Source organism: Poecilia reticulata, linkage group LG9 (assembly GCF_000633615.1).
Source record: "Poecilia reticulata strain Guanapo linkage group LG9, Guppy_female_1.0+MT, whole genome shotgun sequence".
Taxonomy (NCBI): domain Eukaryota; kingdom Metazoa; phylum Chordata; class Actinopteri; order Cyprinodontiformes; family Poeciliidae; genus Poecilia; species Poecilia reticulata.
In genome coordinates, this window is record NC_024339.1 from 23,917,243 (window position 1) to 23,932,169 (window position 14,927).

The 14,927-nt window shown below is 40.0% G+C and overlaps 4 protein-coding genes across 5 annotated transcripts in view; all 4 read right to left on the bottom strand.

Annotated features, from left to right (window-relative positions):
* Nucleotides 1-1,760: 1,760 nt before the first annotated feature.
* Nucleotides 1,761-3,967, bottom strand: LOC103470431 (uncharacterized). Its single transcript, XM_008418870.2, has 6 exons — nt 3,748-3,967; nt 2,760-2,902; nt 2,593-2,660; nt 2,318-2,446; nt 2,123-2,218; nt 1,761-1,984 (listed from the first exon to the last, which is right to left on the bottom strand). Exons 1-6 carry the CDS (start codon nt 3,859-3,861, stop codon nt 1,893-1,895), a joined length of 642 nt encoding a protein of 213 aa, XP_008417092.1. The 5' UTR covers nt 3,862-3,967; the 3' UTR covers nt 1,761-1,892.
* Nucleotides 3,968-5,838: 1,871 nt separating this feature from the next.
* On the bottom strand, nt 5,839-7,213 carry LOC103470432 (uncharacterized). Its single transcript, XM_008418871.2, has 6 exons — nt 7,039-7,213; nt 6,748-6,890; nt 6,584-6,648; nt 6,363-6,497; nt 6,141-6,239; nt 5,839-6,059 (listed from the first exon to the last, which is right to left on the bottom strand). The coding sequence occupies exons 1-6, from the start codon at nt 7,141-7,143 to the stop codon at nt 5,995-5,997; spliced, it is 612 nt and encodes a 203-aa protein (XP_008417093.1). The 5' UTR covers nt 7,144-7,213; the 3' UTR covers nt 5,839-5,994.
* Nucleotides 7,214-8,398: 1,185 nt separating this feature from the next.
* On the bottom strand, nt 8,399-10,252 carry LOC103470433 (uncharacterized). Its single transcript, XM_008418872.2, has 6 exons — nt 10,043-10,252; nt 9,513-9,655; nt 9,324-9,388; nt 9,106-9,240; nt 8,888-8,986; nt 8,399-8,804 (listed from the first exon to the last, which is right to left on the bottom strand). The coding sequence occupies exons 1-6, from the start codon at nt 10,145-10,147 to the stop codon at nt 8,740-8,742; spliced, it is 612 nt and encodes a 203-aa protein (XP_008417094.1). The 5' UTR covers nt 10,148-10,252; the 3' UTR covers nt 8,399-8,739.
* A 937-nt stretch (nt 10,253-11,189) lies between these two features.
* The window catches only part of ssbp2a (single stranded DNA binding protein 2a), a 65,483-nt gene continuing 61,745 nt past the window's right edge, over nt 11,190-14,927 (bottom strand). Inside the window, exon 17 of one of the 2 annotated variants that reach the window (XM_008418873.2) lies at nt 11,190-13,121. In XM_008418873.2, the coding sequence (XP_008417095.1) occupies nt 13,089-13,121 (33 nt within the window). In that variant the 3' untranslated portion in view covers nt 11,190-13,088. The remainder of the gene's footprint in view (nt 13,122-14,927) is intronic. The other variant, XM_008418874.2, reaches the window with a different exon arrangement.

A 14,927-nucleotide genomic window follows, 5' to 3' on the forward strand; every position in this document is an offset into this window, starting at 1 on the left:
GGCGGCTCTTACTAAACTGCATGATGTATCTGCCTGTGACGTCCACGTTACGAAAAGTGTCCGTCCACAGAAGGCAGTCGGAACAGGTCTGCAGGAGGTGTCCTTTGTGGTCCGACAGGTTTTCTGAGAGTGCAAGAAAAAGTTGAACTTATCGTGAAAGGCCGTAATCTGTTGGAGGCAGATGTTTTTTGTTTTGGAGGTAAAATGGAGGACAGATGTTTGTGGTTGACGTACTGCGAAATGTGGCCGTGAGTCCAGAGACGGTTGCATTTACTTTCCCAAAGATGCAACGGTGACTGAAAAACAATACAAGTTTTATGAGACTGGTCAGAGATGAAATGAATGAAGCTAAATGCAGGTTTTTTTTTTTTTTTACCTCCATTGAGGTAAAAAAAAAAAAAAAAAAAGGGTCAAGATGTTTCAAACTTGAATGGAATGGTTTAGATAAAGTATCTATTTGTTTGAGCCACCTAGCTTTTCATTCAAACCACAATATGCGAAAATACATGGAAAATGTCAAAAGTGAAAAACAAAAAATGAGGAGAGATGCTCCAGAAGACCAACATCTGCAGTAAAAGATGTTTACATGACCACTTTGAATCAGATGTGTTGAATACACATGCACTACAAAAACAGAGAAAAAACATATTTTTTTAATTTCCACTTAACAATTGCAAGGCAAACTTGGTTAACATAAAATTAAAATGTACATAAAATCCCAAGAAACGTGATAAAAGTTAGTGACTAGACTTACAAGCAGTAGTCCCCCCATCGCAGGGTCACAGTCAGGTTGTCGGCGGTGGGCTGCAGCTCAATCCACGAACTTTTCATGTACTCCAGGGCTTTGTGGTACGTCACTGGATCGCCTGCTCCCATCACATAAATCCATTTTCCAAATAACTTCAGCCAAAAGTGTGAAAGAAACACACACGAGCTAAATGATTCTCTGAAACCGTCTAAAAATAATCATAATAACAATTTGGAGAGGAGACAAAAAAAAAAAAAAATGAGCAGGACTCACCTGCTCTGGCTCCTCTGGCATGTAAGGCTGGACCAGATCCCGGCAGTCCGGAGCAGACGCTGCGCTCAGGGAAACGAGGGTCAGCAGAAAGCCAACGGCAGACAGAGCCATGGTCAGACAGATGTTACTGATCCTGCAACAGAAACCTTCTGATGCCGACTCATTTCACCTCCAGGCTTTCAGACAAAAAAAAAAAAAAAAAAAAGTTGTTGTGTAAGTGCTAAAAACAAGGGAGGAGGGAGGGTGGAGGGCGTTGAACGCTCAAACGCTCCTGCAAAGTCTTTTCCAGGAACCACTCGGAAACATGCAGATTTCTTTTGGACGGCTCTGAAAGAGCGGCTCAATGGTCCTCTGTTGCAAACGCCTCGGCTCCTGAATGAACTCCGGCAGAGAGCCACAACCTTTCAAATGTCCAAATAAAGGATCGGACTGAGTTTTTGCATCAGCAGAGGAAAAGGCAATTGTCTTGCTGGGGCATCTTTCTCTCTCCCGCTGGGTGTTACCCGGCGACAGTCTGTGTCGCATTAGTTTTATTGAGTAGGGAACTCTGCACAAAATGACCAGGCTGTGAAGAATGGAAAATAAAATAAAATAATAATAATAATAATAATAATAATAATAATAATAATAATAATAATAATAATAATAATTTGCCAGAACATCATTCAGGGGGATTAAAAACTGCTTTTATTCACCGACAAATACATCAACCAGGAAAAAAAAAATAACACAAATTAAATCAGTTTTAATGAGATTTAATTGTTCAGGCTAAACTACAGCGAGTTGATCTACTGCAACACGATCATGCAGTTTAGTGAATGTTAAACTGGATCCATGGAGGCTCCCCGCAGAGCCGGGACGACTCTGGGCTTTAATCCTCAGCTGGCCGATTCTCGGCTTGACCCGTCTCTGTGTTCCTACCAGCAGGTGGTGTGCTCCCCCCCCTGTCGTCTGGACACAGATCTGAAAAAGAAAGAAAGAAAGAATGAAAGAAAAAAAAAGAGAAAAACAAGGAGAAAATAATCACAAAATAATTAACTGTTTCCTCTGAGTCTCATCCTCGTTTGAGGTCTCGGGATAGGGAAAAAAAAAATGGCTGACCTGTGCTTACGAAGTGATACTCTGGGAGAAATCCGAGGCATTCCGCTTGCTTTTTGAAGGTTTCCAGCTCAGATGGCTCCAGAGCTCCGGTCCGAGCTTTAAAGAAAGGAGACGTGTCACATTGTAACCCCCCCAAAAAAACACGCTGCGTTTCTGTTAAACGGCTCGGTAGAGAGGATAGGTAAACTGTCTCACTGAACAGAAACAGGTATCGGCCTTTTGATTTCCCATCAGGCAGTAGGGTGGTGTCCTCAGACAGGAGGCAGTCGCTGCACGTCTCGTAATATTTCCCATCGTGATAGGAAGTGTGACCGTTGATTATAACTGGGAAACATGGGAGAAATTGTTTGTACAATTTGTACTTGTAAAAATCCACCTAAACATTTAAATGTGGGTCCGTGAGCACGACACACCCGCATACAAACGAGTCAGCAAGACAACGTTTCCAAAACAAAAAAAAAAATACATACAAGTGGTGTGGCTTGTTATTCCCGATATGGAGACATTTGCTGCACCCTGAAGGCACTTCTCTTCGCTACTGTGATGAAAAACGACAAAAATCACACAGGAGATCATAAACCACGAGTAACTCGTATGACTATCCGATAAGGCCATCGACGTTCAGCAGAGCTCTTACAGACGGTCGGCCCAGTACAGGGAGATGACTCCGCTGTCGGAGGTGGGGGACAGCTCCACCCAGGAGCTGTGCACCGACAGCAGGTCGGTCTTCAGGTCGTGCTTGTCCCAGGAGCCGACATGGAGCACCCACTTTCCATAGATCTGCACACATACAGCCACTGCACCTTTGACTCAGATCTAACCCGCTTTCTTTATTTATAAGCGAGTTATTGCCGCGATTTTTGAAGGGGTTTGGTTGCACCCTCTTTTACTAACTAAATTCTAACAGCGTGATTACTCTCGTATAATAATTTTATTTATTGCATTTCTGTCTTAACTCACTTATCTTATTGTTTGTTTCACAATGCTGCTGTAGTTGCTATGTCTGCAATACCTGTTGGGCTTTACAGGTGCAAAAACAATCATTTCTGTTACTTTAAACCCCAAACGATACACTGTGACCTGGGAAAGAGAGGGAAAGAAAACAATAACAAAAGAACTAGAAAGTTTAAAACAGTGGACTGACATATATCCTTGAAACTGAAGTTTCCATTGAGAATAATAGAATAAAAGAGTGATTAAGTAAAAAAAAAAAAGAGAGAGATTAAAAGATTTTTGACATCATAATAGATCCTTCCTCGGAAAAGTAAATAGTACGAGATGCCGTGATGCAGGCTAATGCAAAACTGTATCTGTGGCAGAATTTAACAGTCAGAAACTTGAAGCTACATTTTGCTTGAAGTAGCTATGTTATTTGTAATGTCTGCTTTTATAACAGAATATGAAGCACAATGTTGCATGTTATTATCTTCAATAAAAATCACTCCTGATTCAAATGAGTTATTGAAAATCCTCTTTCTCTGTGTGTGTGTCAGCTGTAACCTCCCCAATAAACCTCCCAATAAATGTCCGAGTCCTTTAATCAGAGCAAACGGTCAGCAGTCGGTTGTTTGGAGGCTCTTCACTCATGTCATGATCTCCTAGCGAGCCATGTCAGACATACTCACAGGGCTGTGGCTGTCCAGCACCAGAGGCTTCACCAGCTCCTTGCAGTCCAACTCGGACGCGGCGGCGCTCAGGGAGGTGAAAGCCAGCAGAGCTACAACCAGCTGTGCGGCCATGGTTGGAGACAGCAGGCAGCCGGGGAGCAACACTGATGTCAGGGATCCTGCTGCCAGCTACAGACCCCTCAAAGGAACCGAGGGACGCCTTCTAACAGGGGGCTGGGCCACACACACAAGATGGGAGCTTTGTACCCAAAGATGTTCATTTTTTTCCTCCCCCCCCCCTCTCTGCTTGTCCTTATGCACCCCAAGATCCCATGAAAGAGGTGATGTCTGTTTTAACTTCTTAATAAAATAATAAAAATAATAATAATAATAAAACAAATGCTGTTCCCGAAACACAGTATCACACAGATGCACAGCTGAGTACACGTGCTTTGGTCTCTGTGGGAAACGAATGTTTAACTTTTCGCCTTCACTCAGCAGGAGTTTGAGTCCTATTGATCTTGTTACATAACAAGCAGCTGGCAAAGTGTGAATAGCAGGACCCCCGCATGTCTCAGTGTGTGAGCAGAATGTCGCACAAAGTGTCAGGCACTTTCACATACACAGAGACACAAGCGCATGGACCCCCCCCCACTCTGGCTTCATTTCTTCTGTTCCTAGCAAAAAAAAAATTTAAATCTTTTAAACTGTTGAAAAAATGAAAGAAAAACTGACCAACTTTTCTGATTTATTCTTTATTATTCTGTTTCTGATGAAACGCAAAAACAAAGCACAGTGCAGATGAGCAGAATTTTCTCGATGCGAAGCGCTTTTCATTTCTGAAAGGGTCGACACGGCTGGCTTGGCACGGGGAGAGAGGGAAAGCAAAAAGGGAACAACAAATTGCTTTGCATTCAGGCCACGATCCTTAAAATTAGAACCAAGATGGAGAAGTTTTCTGATCTTGTGACGGCTTTGTTATCTTAGAATATTATATATCTATATGTTTTCTGCATCTCAGGACTCTTGTTCGTGCCAACAATGAGAATCTGCTTTGAAATTTAAACTCTAACTTTACTACAAAGCTCTGTTTGTAAGCATTATATCTTGTAAAGCACAAACTGCTGTTTTGACAGTTCTTTCTTACCTTTTTTTTTGTAGCGCACAACTCAGTCTTGCTGACTAATCTTGTATGAATAAATTGTCCAACAAGTTGCAGTTCTGCCATCAAAAGGATATTGTTTGTGCACATCTTGGCATATCTGGCTAAGTGGAGTGTGAAAGGTGTGAAAGGAAGGCAAAAGTTGGAAGGATAAAGATACTGAAAGACATTTTTACAAAAAATCCCCACAGTGAATGGGAAGTCAGTGGAGAGATTACATGTTGTTTTTTCTCTTTTATCTCTTTTCTCGCAATAGAACAGAAGATGCAGGTCTTTCCTTTTCTGCTCTGTAAATCTGCTTATTGAACTTAATAGACTTGTCGTGAAACCCCTGGCTCACAGAAAAGACAAAACTTGAATTAAGGCTTGTCACAAAGTATCATACAATGCCACTTCCTTTCATGCTTAGTCAGACAGAACTGTAGAGTTTGAAGCGTAGTTTGTTACAAGCAGGGTTCCCCCACGCTTCTCATGTCAAAAATCCATTCTCTTTCTCACTCGAATCTAACACTTTTAGCCAATTTAAAACTGTAAATGCAAAACCTAAGAAGTTATTTCCAGCCGATACTTGCGCATAGGTTTGCGCAATCAGCAGATTGAGGGATGGATGGATGGATGGATGGATGGATGGATGGATGGATGGATGGATGGATGGATGGATGGATGGATGCTGTTCAGACAATTTAAGGCAAGAAATATAAATTTGTCCTCACAAAATTTCTTTGTCCATACCAGATCTACGAAATTGTCCAATCAAATTTAAGACATTTCCAGATTGCGCAGAAGCTCTACTGACAAAATAATCTTCCTCTTAGGAGGGATAAGCTACCTATAAGGTACCACTCACGGCTTCTTTACCGCAAAAGAAAATATATCAGCATAATAACTTCTGTTTTACATGCATCGCCAAGGTTTATCTCGAAGTACAGTAAACAGACAGCAGCGAATGGTTTGCAGCAGACTACATAGTTTATTTCCAAACAATTAAAACAAGTTATGCTTCAGAGAGTTAACTAGGAAATCGCATGTGAATAGTGATTAGATCCAGAGAGTTCAGGAACAGCAGGCGCGGAGGCGGAAAGCAGACGGTAACTTGTGTTCTTCTATTGTTCTTCCGTGTTTCCCTCTGTAGGTGCAGTGGTAGGTTCCCTTTCCTCATGACAAAGGTCTGAAACACAAGGGAAGGCAAGTTATGGTAAGTACTAAATACCGCAGACAGCCAAGTGCAGACAGAAAGACCGAATCTTACCAGTGGTCTCCAGAAAATAGAAATCAGGTAAGAGGTTCAGACACTTGGCCTGTTTCTTAAAAACCTCCATGTCGGAGCTGTCCAGTTTCCCCGTCTTTGCTGATATTTGTGAAAGGAGAAGTTGAACATTATTACAATTTAAAAATAACTACTAAATCTGTTGGCTTTTTGTTTTGTTTTTCTTTGGATTGTAATTGTTGAACAAATAAACCTGGAACTCACTGAAGATGTAGAGGTTTTTGCTTTTTCTCGTCTCCCCGTTCACCTCGGCCACCGCGTCGTCCATCCACAGGACGCAGTCGGCGCACGTCTCCAAAAAGCGCCCGATATGCTCGTATGTGGTGGAGTTATAGTAAACTGGACCAGATGAAACAGAACAACAAACATGGTTTTATGCTACGAGAGTTGGTGGTGCAGCGCATTAAAGCAGGGATCTTACTTACAGATCACCTTGGTCGCATTTCCTGAAGTGCTGGAGTTAAGGGCCCCACAAACACATTTTCCTTCACTGCCAAAGGGAATTAAGATAGCTCACACTTTAAAATGTTACCTCGGTAAAGCATCGTTATTAAAATGATGTGATAGCAATTTCCAAGTGAATATATACATTTTGTCCATGTAGTGCATACTGAATTCGTCGCTGTCAGGTATGGTGGCGAGTTTAACCCAGGAGCTGTACACAATCTTTTTTGCATTCAGGTTCTGTTCGCTGTCTGACGCTCCAGCATGTAAAACCCATTTTCCATAAATCTGTTCAGATGAAGGAACAAGTGTTGACGTTACTTTTCAGGAAGACACACAAGAACCCCCCCCCTCCGCCTCCCACCAATGGTAAAAATCATCCAGTTGTTGATATAATGATTTGTTGATTCTGAGCTGCAGCTGCTGCCCTGCTTACCTTGCTCCGGTCCTCCAGAGGTTTAATCAGTTCATCACAGCCTGGATCAGACGCGGCAGTCAGAGAGGAGAGAGCCAGCAGAGCGAAGCAAAACTGAACAAACATGGTGGGAAGCTGAATGGAAGTCAAGTGGATGCGGTTGCAAGGACAGGACAACTGAGCTCTTTTGGGAGGGCCAGGATTAAGACTAGGAGACAATAATCACGTAACGGAGAGAGAGGGAGAGGTTTGATGTGGGCGGGCTGTACAGAAATGGGACTATGTGATATAATCATTTAAAGTTTACACCAGAGACCAGATCTAATGCCAGGTGCTTCTGGAGTCTTAGTCCATGTTGACTACATCTCATTTGTTCTTGAAAAATGTCACGTAGTAAAATGTTGAATTTTACCTTTCTGTAAAAGGAACTATATTTTTATACCCATCTCAGAAGTGTGTTTAACCAGTACGCAGCAGTACCTGTTTGGAAGCAGCATTATATGAGATTTCATGTAGTTAAACTTTGCATAAACACAACATTACCAATATGTCAGCGATGTTTTAACCCGAGCATCAATTTCATGAGTTTAATGAACTGTGCGTTCAGTCAGTCTGAGTCCCATTAACTCAAACTGGCTGCACTGAAACAAAGAAGACGGTCTGGTATATTCTACTGACTGTTTTCACAGTTATGGATCCAAACAACAAATCCTTAATCTGAGCTTCTGCAGTAGCTTTAATATTTCCAAATTGATACCGATATCTAGACATGTCACCTGTTGTTCTCATATTTCTTTTTTTTTTTTTTTAACTTGTAGAAACCCATTTAAAATTCACACATTTGTAGTTGGTGTAAAGGAGGCAAAATGACACTAGTAAAAATAAAATAAAACAATACTATGCCTCTAATATGGGCTTTAATTACATCTTACCTTTGTTGAGCTGTGGAAACAGAAGTATCTTTTGGCCTGAAAGTCATATTAAACTTTCTAATGTGACAAATTAAGTCTGGAATAAAGGATCATGAGTGACATTTCAGCTTACATAACATTTAAATGAATACTGATTAAGTCATTAAGATGAACTGAATGCACTCACTGCAGGTCAGACCCTCAATTCAGAGGATCTTAAAGAAGAAGATGTAACCAATGCATTGCTTACATGTAAACAACACATATACAAAGTGTGAATAACATGTGCTATGTCACAGAGTGCTTCACATAATTTGGCCCTTCCAGGGTTTTCCATCCAAAGCTAATCATGTTCATTTGCAATGTTTCCATTTTTATAACTTCTTTTTTCTTTCATAAATACTTGGAAGGTGAAAATAAATTCAACATGTATGCTGAAAGAAGGCAGAAACGAATCACTAGGACACAGGTTGTTTTCAGGAAAAAAAAGATAAATGTTTAATCACATTAAAGACCATGCTTTAAAGTAAAATACATTTTGCAGGGTGAAAGAATCGCCTGACTTATTCCAAGAGATTAAAATCATATGCTTGAAATGTCCTCTAGATGTTTCTAACAGTAAAGCCAAAACAATATTGTCATTCTAGACATTTGCAGCATAAGGAAATCAACAGAATACATCAAGAACATAATATTGGATTTGCACCTGACAAGAGATTTCTGCATTTCTGTCTAACTATGAATGTGTATCTGAGCAGATTTATTTCAGGCTTCAGAAACAGAAACAATGAAGGGAATGAAGGTGATAACTTTATTGTACTTCAGCGTTTGCGTTTGCTGAGGCAGCGGTGGGCTCACTTTCTTCAGGACACAGATCTAAAACAGAAAGGAAATCAGGACTCATTACATACTAGAAAACACAGACAGTTTTGGTACAAGAGACAAAGAAGCAATTTTACTTGTAGTTTCTGGAAAATAGAAATCTGGAAGGAGGTTGAGACACTTGGCCTGTTTCTTCAAAGTCTCTTGATCGGACGGATCCAGTTTTCCTGTCTTCGCTGAAGGTTACGAAAGGAGAAAATGGACATCATTTCAATATCTACAAAAAAATGGCGTTTTCCTTTTTTTTTAGTAAATCATCTCAAGCGGTAAAATAATAGTAAAGCAGGAAACTCACTGAAGAGGTAGAGGTTCCTGCTTTTTCTAACGGCCCCGTTAACCTCCGTCAAAGCCTCGTCTGACCAGAGGGCACATTCGGCGCACGTCTCCAGATAGTTCCCAACATGCACAAAAGCAGTGGAGTTAAAGTGAACTGTAAAAGACAGAGCAGACGGTCAAACTTTCGTCATGCAGCTCTAGTAGGTTACGGCCTGCAGAGCACTGCTGTCTACTTACAGACCACCTTGGTAGAGTTTCCTGAAGTGCTGGAGTTAGCACTACCATAAACACAGTTTCCTTCACTGTTGAGTAGAAATAAGAAGAAGATAAACATTAAAGATGTAAGATGATACTCTTTGGAGACAATCACTGTTTAATCAACTAATTATAATAATATATAGTAATTTTCAAAGGACCACAGCTTACATTTTGTCCACGTAGTGCATGATGAATTCGTCACTATCGGGTATGGGTGAGACTTTAGACCTGGAGCTGCTGGTGATTTTGTTCAAGTTCAGCTCTTCTTCATTGTCAGATGTTGCAGCATAGAAAATCCATTTTCCATAAACCTGCATGTAAATAGGGAAAGGTGATTTTTCAGGAAAGCTTCCACCAAAAAAAAAAAAAAAAATCTGGTTTAAAAATGAGAACAATCATCGTTTTCTTTTCAAACCAGATTATTTTAACAAGAAAGGCATCAGTCTGTGAGGCAGTGAGTTCAGCAAATTCTGAAATTTCTTCTGTTCCTCGCGTTTACTCAGATTATCTTTGAATATTTCAACACTTCACCCAGATCAATTGTTTGTGTTGTGTGAATGCATGGAACCACAGACCCACCGAACTGAAATAAATCGATGTTATTGTTGGACTGAACAGGAACTGAACTGTCAATGGGGCCTGTTAGACAAAATGCAGCTAAATTCTGCTTCACACTGTCAGTGCAAAGCACCACTTACCTTGCTCCGGTCCTGCAGAGGCTTTATCAGTTCATCACAGCCTGGATCGGATGCGGTGGTCAGAGAGGAGAGAGCCAGCAGAGCGAAGCATAACTGAACAAACATGGTGGGAAGCTGAAAGTGGACGGTGCTGGACGGACAGGACAACTGAGCTCTTTCAGGAGGGTCTGGACAAAAGACTGGGAGACAATATCTTATGTAAGAGAGAGAAATGGGAGTTGGCAGAGGGAGGTCTGTGCAGCAATGGGACTGTGCTACATAATCACAGCAGTGACTCAGATGCCCATTTATTTAGGTCATTGTTTTTTTCTTTTAGCTGATATTTGTGTGTAGAGGACAATCTTTATTATCTGGTCACAATTAGCAAGGCAGTCACGAGGATTCCTTTGCAACTGGCCTGTTGGATGGACATTTATGGGATTTTCCTATGTAGTCTGCAAAATTTGTGGAGACCATAATCAAAATAGATCATGCTGGTTTTAAAACTATGAGTTTTACTTTAATTCAGCTGAGGGTTTTAAAAGTTCTATAATAGGACACATATAGTTTTTTTTTCCTTTTTTCAAATGGTTTTCTTTTCTGCTCTTCTGATAGTTTGTATCTCATTAAAGCGACTGCACACTATGCTGTAGAATCTGTATTTGTTTGCACGTCATCGTTTAAACCCATAAAATTAAGTTATGTTTTACAAATTAAGACCTGATTCGGAGTCATTTAGAAACAAGGTTAATTAATTGTCGCCATTAACCTGTATTTTAAAGTGGTACCATCATCAGTTTACCTTACCAGGTTTATTATTTCAAAGTTAATTTTCACTGACATTCTACTGCATGTCAGCTTACTGCTCTATCAAACATCACTGCTCTCAGGGGAGAAGCAGCAAATCTGTGACGACATAAATTATCCTTTAAGGCATATTCAGGTTTTAGCAACCATAAAACAAGATTAAGACCAAACCAAGACATGATGATGACGTAAAGCACCTTGAACTGCCTTGCTGCTGAAATGTGCTACACAAATAAACTTGATTGATTGATTTGTTGCTTGATGACACAATTTGGAAGGAACATAATTTCTGCTAACAAGCTGCAAACATTCACTTACAGCCACATCAACGCACTGATTGAAAAAAAAAGACACAAATGACTAAGGGAAGAGAAGCTTTATACCAGCAAATTCAAAACCCATGAAACTTCTCCGCTTATTTACAAAAACATAATACAAGAATAAAAAAGAGAAAAATGAACACATCACAAACGAAGTCCCACATAGCGTCACAAAACAGAAATGCGATCTAATTTACAAACTTATCTTCTTGTACTCCCACTTTATGGCTTCAGTCTAACACACACGCACGCATACACGCACGCACACACACGCAAAAAAAAAAAGATTAAAATGTCTCTTTTCAGCTGTGATGGTGGCTTATCAGTCCATTCCTCCCACTTCAGTGATTCTCTGCAGAGTAACATTCAAATAATAATTACATCAAATACACATACAAGAGAGAGGAGCTACATTTGTGACCTGTACATGTTGAAGCATGGAGAGGAGCATGTTCACACAAATATTGACCTTTGTACATAGTGGCAATCATGGGCACTGGAAAGTATTGTTTTTTTTGGTGTTTTTTTTAAATGAGTCAAAACAAGCTTTTAGCTTTCTGTACCAAATCACATTTTAAAATCATATTAAAATCACAGTTTAACCGGATGACAATTATTCAGGAGTAGTCAGTGCGTTCTGAGATCAACATTTGCCATTCATCCGTGTCTCAGCTGGATACAGAGAATTAGACCCACTGTGCATTCTGTGGTTCCAGGATGTAGACGCAGGAATACTGTGAAGCAAAATATTCAAAGCAGGAGAGGTCAGAGAATCCGCAAAAAATATATATATATGCAAGTTCTAGTCGCTTTCACTGAAGACAGTATAGGTTTTTACCAACTCTTGTTCAAATGTTGTATTGCAGGTGAACAGAGAACAAAGCCCGACACTATGAGCATGTAGATCATGAGTTACATCACAGCAATGATTTTCAGCTAAATACAGAAAGAGGCCAAGTCCCCTCGCTTGGAAAGCAAGTGACAACTTTCTGACTGCACAGTAGTATTGCCTAAAAACTATAATCAATTATCTTTGCTGCTCTTCCAAATTATTATTTTTTCTTTTACAAATGAATTAATCAAAGCATAACATGATCCATTACATAGAGGTCAAGTGGATATTAAAAAAAAAGTAAAGTAAAGGTGGCAGTCTTTTGTTTCCATAGTAACTGATTGTTGTCATTAGAAAATTATATTCAGAGCGAGTGTTGAAATGAAAATTTGGATCATTGCTGATTGTAATCTTCTCTCATTTGACCTGTTTTGGTGAGACGAACCGAAGGATTTGTGCCATATTTGTGGTTGAGTTCAGAAAATATCCAAACTCATTTCTTCAAAGCACAAATAAATAAAACGATGCAACGCTGTAGACGAGCACGGGTGTTGAAAACGTGTCTTAAATAACTGCAAAAGACTGAAATAAGGCTAAGAGGCTTGTGACTGCGGTGGGTTTGCTTTTATGCTGTAGTACAAAACAGAATTTATCATTTAAAAAAAGGCTGAAAATATGTTTAACATTTAGATAAATTAAAATGAAAACAACATTCTGGATACTGTGGTTTGTTTTCATTGATCTTCAGTAGAATGTATTCTATCAGTCATTTGTTGGATGTGCATATGCTGCTCCAGACACATCGGATGTAAATATACAAAGAGTTCTCCCTCTTGCTCCATTCAGTTGGTTTCCTTTGTACAGTCTCGTAGTTGTAAGAGGAAGAACTGATGAATGTAGCAGAGTCACCACTTTGAAGAAACGGAAAAGAAGAGACAAGGGCAGAAACCACGCAGGGTTTGGGGTAACGGGGCGCCTGGATGTCAGGGAGGGGGGAACGATGAGTCACTGGCCTAAATGATGTCAAATTGTGTCTCTCTGCTTCATCATCTGGATTTCCCCAAAGACAGGTTTGTGAGCGACTGAGAAAAACCTGCTTTCTGAGTCTTCACACGCTCATCGTCATGTTCGGAGAATACTGCTGAAAGGAGATAAGGACAGAGAAGAAGAGAAGTGTGATTGTTGCATTGATGGGTAACAAGAAGCCAGTCAGGATTCGCAACTGCCTTGCAAAAAAGTATTCATATCCATTTTCACATTATAGCATTTTACAATTGCAAATTTGTGGTATGTATGAATTGTACCCAACTGGTCAATGCAAAGTAGCACGTACTTATAAAATAAAAGAATAGTTGGTTTTATAAATAAAAAAATGAAAGGAAATACCAGAGCCCTTTTCTGGTAATCAGGGGTGAAAGTAAGGGGGTACGGCAGGGTACTGCGTACCCCTAAAAGATTTAGTGGGAGTACCTGCAAGAGAGGGGAGCGGCTGTCTGCTGTAAAACATCAATGGGTTCACTGTGCAGCCGTCAGTGCACCTACTAATCAGCCGTGACTGATTAGTTTTTCAAGAACAATCTAAAACACGACTTAATCAGTTAATAAATCACTTCCCCGCCCCCATTTTATATTGTTTCTGAACTGTTCTTTGTTAGAGCAGGGGTGCAATATGCTGATTGCGGAAGGTTTTGAGTCGATCTCGGCATTAAGTGACAAACTGAACGCAGTCAGGAGGCTGAGAGCATCACGTCCTCCTCTGAATCGCTTAAAACGTTCATAACTTTATTACAGAACAACAACAACAAAAAGTCAACAAAACATTTTCAAATTAATGACCCAACAACAATAATAATCTCAGTGATTATTGTTTCTACAAGGTGTTGCACAATTCTGTGTGTTTCGGTTCCATTACCAAAATAACTAGCAGAGCAGGAGTTTAAAATTAACTAATCAACCACCGCTGTGTTCATGAGAGGCTTATTAATGATCGCAAAATAAATATAAAGCCTGAAAACTTAATATATTGTAACGGACTGAATGTTTTAAAAGTAATCTGTGCTGGGCTCGAGGGGCGAGCGGTTGCCACAGCAACGGGTGTGCTTAAATGACAAAGAGAGAGAGAGTAAAAAGGTGCGAGTGGTTTAGAGTTGATCACCTGTTCAGTTATTTTACCTTTGTTTACCTTTGCTGTGGCGCATCACAGCCGCTTTAGTTTCTGAACGTTCAATAAACGACAAACTTGGACTAATTATCTCGTTCGTCTGCGGGTATATTTCATTCACAACAAACATCAAACAAGGTAAATATGTTTAATTAAATATTTAACAAACAAATGGCTTTTACTGTGATAATTATGTTAAATTAAATTGTCTAATTCAAAAATAATAGTTTATTGCTCTCTGGCATCTTGCTTTGAGCTCAGAGTCTGAGACATTTTTCCTCTATCAATATTTTCTTTGGTTCTTATTTTGTGGAAATATTGATGTTGATGAGATTTTCTCCAAAATAATAACCTTTTTCAACCTTTATAGCTCCACTGTTGAAAATGAGGCTCTAACATTCACAAATGACATTGAAATAAAATCCAGTCCAACATCTGGTTTGAGGTGATTCCTCTGGAACCTGTTGGAGGAAAAATATCCCAACTTCAGAAGATGAGCTTTAACTTAACCCTTGTGCATGCGAGGACTGAGGCAAACGTAGAGGATTGTGGCAAATGATACAAGTTTTACGTGTATGGGGTTGGTTGGACCCCATTTCTAAACACAAGGGTTAACAGAGCTCTGTGGTTCCTCCTATCAGTATGAGAGTCAGGGTGAGGAGGCACCATGTTAGGAAGAGAAGTGGAAGCTGTAGGATCTTCAGAACAAACAGGTCATGATGCTGGGCTACCGATTATCCCTCTGTCTGGACACAGGATCAATAGAACCAGTTTAAAAGCTAAAAT